Here is a 4,285-nt window from a genome sequence, read left to right as displayed (position 1 = left end):
TTCTAGCTCCTCAAAGATATTAGGAAAGTCGGCATTCTCTGCTCCACAAACTGAAATGGCTGGGGCCATACTCGCCTCCAGGATGGAACAGAAGATCAGTCAGGAATTGTTCAACGTCTCCCTCTCCCCTCCCCCGTTCATCGGAGATTCAGAGATCATCTTGAGAATGATTGCAAAGAATGATCCTGCTGGGAATCCAGTGTTTTACAGAGTCACACTAATGGAGATTTTCGCTACATCCTCACCCAATAACTGATTCTGGTTTTCTACCCCAAGAGAAGCCCTCCTGGCCAATTATCCTCTGCTCTTCAATCACCACAAGTGAAATCTCTACTCTGTCGGTCAACCTCACAAGGTCAATTCCGGTCAACCCATCCCAGGGACTGATTTTAAGTCTCCTGCAGCACACTCAGAGCTTCTCTACAGTCCTCAAATCTCTGATTCTCATCCACAAGGTTTGTGGAACCTGGAGAAGGAGAAAGAACCACAATCCTACCACTACCTGGAGCTTGATTAAGTCTTCCATCAAGTTCTCCATCCTCAGGTGTTTCACTTCGGAATCTGAGCTCCTTATAGCGAACCATAAGATGAAACACCTCATCATCCAAGTCGTAGACGGAGTTTACTATGCGTCAGATGGCAGCTTCCGTTCCAGGATCGGAGTTCCCCTCATTTGCAAGAAAATTATCCTCACTAAATATCCTGAATGATGCTCATGCTGATCTAGGTCATGGCAGGGACGTCCTTCATATGCTCACACACATTCTTCATTCCTGGGGTCCTCAAAATAATCACAAACCTAAAGAAGTCCTGCCCTGGATGCATCAAGCTAAATAAGGTACCCTTCACGGTTTACGAAGCAGACGTCCCTGATGTCCTCAAGTCAGTTCAATCTCCTTTCACTTACTGTCAAGCTGACATCTTCGGACCTGTTTTTGCCCATGTCAACTGTAACAAGACCAAACGATGGGTCCTTGTTGTTCTCTGCCTTTCCAGTCGCGGGGTGCACCTCGAAATCCTGCACAATTACAGCTCCCAGAGTATTACCAGAGGATTCAACAGAACCTTTGCTCTGAGGGGCACACCTCGCATCATTTGGATTGATGCTGGTCTGAACATCGTCAAGGCTGGCAAGGATCTGGTCGACACTGAGATGAAGGTCATCTCCAACCTCAATCTAAAGTTCACCTCCATTGAGTTCAGGGTCACTCTGCCCAAACATCATGCTGGTATCAGAGCAGTGGAAAGAATAATCAGCTCTATCAAGAACACGGTCAGCAAGTCACTCGTCCACCCTCACCAGCTGATCATGGACAACGAGGAATTGCTCACCTGGACACATGGAGTTATTGAAAAGTTCAATAATCGACCTCTGATTCTTGGAGCTCCGCTGGGAATCACCCTCACTCCCAATCATGTTCTCCAGGGGTTTAGAGAGGGTTTCGGAGACGAGGTCAACCCTGTAGCTCCCATCAACCAACAGATCTCCAGATGGAACGTCACTCTCAACATGTTCCATGAGTTATGGGAGCAGGAATATACTCGGTGCAGATTCACTGTCACCTGGAAGGACCAGGGCAACCTCCCCCAAATCGGAGACATAGTCCTGTTCAAGAACGAACCCATATACAAGAATCCTATTTCTGCAGCTAGAGTGGAACAACTCATTCGTAGAAAGAATGGAGACATTTATGGCGCTACTATTAGCTACCGTCTCGAAGTAGGAGGGCAGAAGATAGTGGTAGACAGGCACCTCAACCAACTGTTTCCATTCATGAACCTGGAAACCCAGAACCCTCAGGAAACCGTCTACAGCCTCACCTCGGGAGGCACGGAATCTAGCCCCAGCTCCAAGTTCCAGACCAGAGCCTACACAAGATGAATTCCACCCGGAACTCGAAGAAATCAATCAATAGAGCTATACCCAGCACCAACACAGGAATCAACTATTTGAATATTTCAATTTTTCTTAGAACACAAACAGGAAACATTTCAATTCAATTACTTAAATTTTCCCTTAAAAAAAATAAACCTTAAAATTCATGATTCTTGTTCTTGACACAATTACTCGCATTTCCATATTAACTTCAATAATGATCTTTTCTAGTTTAATTAATTCCTTCATTTTAGCTCTTTATTCAATTTATGTTCAAGATTTCAGCACATTCTTAGTTTACATATGAAGTTTATTTTTTATTCTTCCTTTAAATTATTTTGACTAATAAGCACAGGAGAATGTGCCACGCAATTTCAATTTTCCTTTACTGTTTAATCTCATCAATTAGTTGCCTGTTGCATACAGTATTAATTAATGCATCTTGTAATGTTACTTCTGTTTATCTCCATCAATCAATCTAGTACCTATCAATCATTCAAACTACATGTTTCAGTATATTGTTAATGGTTTTCCTTAGATTCTTGTATGTTATCCTAACATCCTCGAACCCTGCCTGGGGCCAGTGTCAACCATTAACTACAAGACTCCCCCGTCCATCCATGTAATGTCGTCTTTAACTTGAAATCCCCTCTCGGAGAAACCCAACCAAATAATTTTTAGCCCCATTTTCTTTGTTCTCCAGTAACAAAGTCTAAACACTTTAATTATTGTGAACAGAATATTTTCATATAAAGAATTAGTGACTTTTGTTAACAATTAATTGTCATTCTTTTCAGAAGTTTTAATATATAAAAACGTCTTAGGACTCCCCAACAGTTTTAACCTTCATATCAATTATTAGATCGTAAGAATCTTTTCATTATATAATTATAAAACTTTGTAATAATTTATATGTTATTATCCATTTCATTTTTTAGGAAATAAAGAGTTTCTCTGCATTATCGATTTCGATTTGTGGGTTATCCTGTTGTATTACTGTTCATTATATCTTGCTGCTATCCGACAACAATTGTGTACTTTATCATTCTTCCAGAGTCTAAAACTAAAGAATGTGCAAATTTTAAGTCGAGGTTAAAAGTTTTGTAAAATAATGAATAGCTATTTAAATATTAAGCTTTCTCAATTTTAAATTTGAATTTCCTGGGAAAAATTTCACCCAATCAGAGAAAAGGATTTATGGAGAATATTACTTAACCATAGCTAATCAGCTGTTTTAGTCAACTTCAAAATATTTACATAACCGAAAACAAAACATATTTCCAGTTACAACCGTATTTTGGGTTTACATGCAACCATTAATTAATCTAAAACGTGAAATTTATTAAATCAAGGTTTTTACTTTTAAATATATCGTAATTAGTTGAATGCCGCTTATCGTTGAATGATGATAGACAAATAGGGATTGCGGGATTTCAACATTTTAACCCTGTGTTTAATTTTAACTCGTCGATTTCGGCGAGTTAAATATTTAACCACAGGTTTAAATATTTAACCTTATGGTTAAAGTTCTGGTTTAAATTAAGTCAGAAGTGGCATTTAACCATGAACTTAAAATTTAAGTCAAAACTTTTCATTCTTTAGTTTTAGACTCTGGCCTCACTTCATCGTGATTTTCATAATGAAAGTGCTATAAAGTAATCATCATGCTATGAAGTTAAATTAGGTGTACATTATAGGGCGTGTGCTAAAAAGTTTTGATTGGTTCCCGAATATTCTCCAAAAAATTTAGGATATTTCCAAAATATGTTTTTTTAATTGAAATGAAAATCAAATTAAAAATTAAAAACTTTATACTTTTACTCCTGCTTTGTTTCACAGCTTATTTTATGTAGAAATAGCCATTGAAATAAGACAAGTACACACAAGTTTCATAAAATTACCTATAACACTATTATTTTGTTTACTTTGTTTATTACCTCAATATATAATCACCACAGATGTTTATTACCTCAATATATAATCACCAAAGATGTTTATTACCTCAATATATAATCACCAAAGATGTGTATTACTTCAATATATAATCAACAAAGATGTGTATTCCCTCAATATATGATCACCAAAGAGGTTTATTCCCTCAATATATAATCACCAAAGATGTTTATTACCTCAATATATAATCACTAAAGATGTTTATTACCTCAATACATAATCACCAAAGATGTTTATTACCTAAATATATAATCATCAAAGATGTGTAATCCCTCAATATATAATCATCAAAGATGTGTTTTAACTTTATCAATTTATTTATTTATAATTTTTTTATGAAACAAATTAATTGATACATGTATTTAATGCAGAATGCAGATACTCATTTTTCCAATCTTCTTGTTTCCTGGCTGTCCTGTTTTGCTCATTCAATTAGCTGCATACCCCCGCCCCCCC

The 4,285-nt window shown here is 37.2% G+C and overlaps 1 protein-coding gene across 1 annotated transcript; it reads left to right on the top strand.

Annotated features, from left to right (window-relative positions):
- Positions 1 to 730: 730 nt before the first annotated feature.
- LOC111716664 (uncharacterized) lies at positions 731 to 1,882 on the top strand. Its single transcript, XM_023492147.1, has one exon. It carries the CDS (start codon positions 731 to 733, stop codon positions 1,880 to 1,882), a length of 1,152 nt encoding a protein of 383 aa, XP_023347915.1.
- The last annotated feature ends 2,403 nt before the right edge of the window (positions 1,883 to 4,285 follow it).

The sequence above is a fragment of the Eurytemora carolleeae genome, unplaced genomic scaffold (assembly GCF_000591075.1).
Source record: "Eurytemora carolleeae unplaced genomic scaffold, Eaff_2.0 scaffold2105, whole genome shotgun sequence".
Lineage (NCBI taxonomy): Eukaryota > Metazoa > Arthropoda > Copepoda > Calanoida > Temoridae > Eurytemora > Eurytemora carolleeae.
Note: the sequence above shows the minus strand (reverse complement) of the source record. Positions and strands in the feature narration are given on the sequence as shown.

What these genes read in the sequence shown, in the direction of transcription:
- LOC111716664 (XM_023492147.1), top strand. Translation starts at nt 731, where the DNA reads ATGGCAGGGACGTCCTTCATATGCTCACACACATTCTTCATTCCTGGG.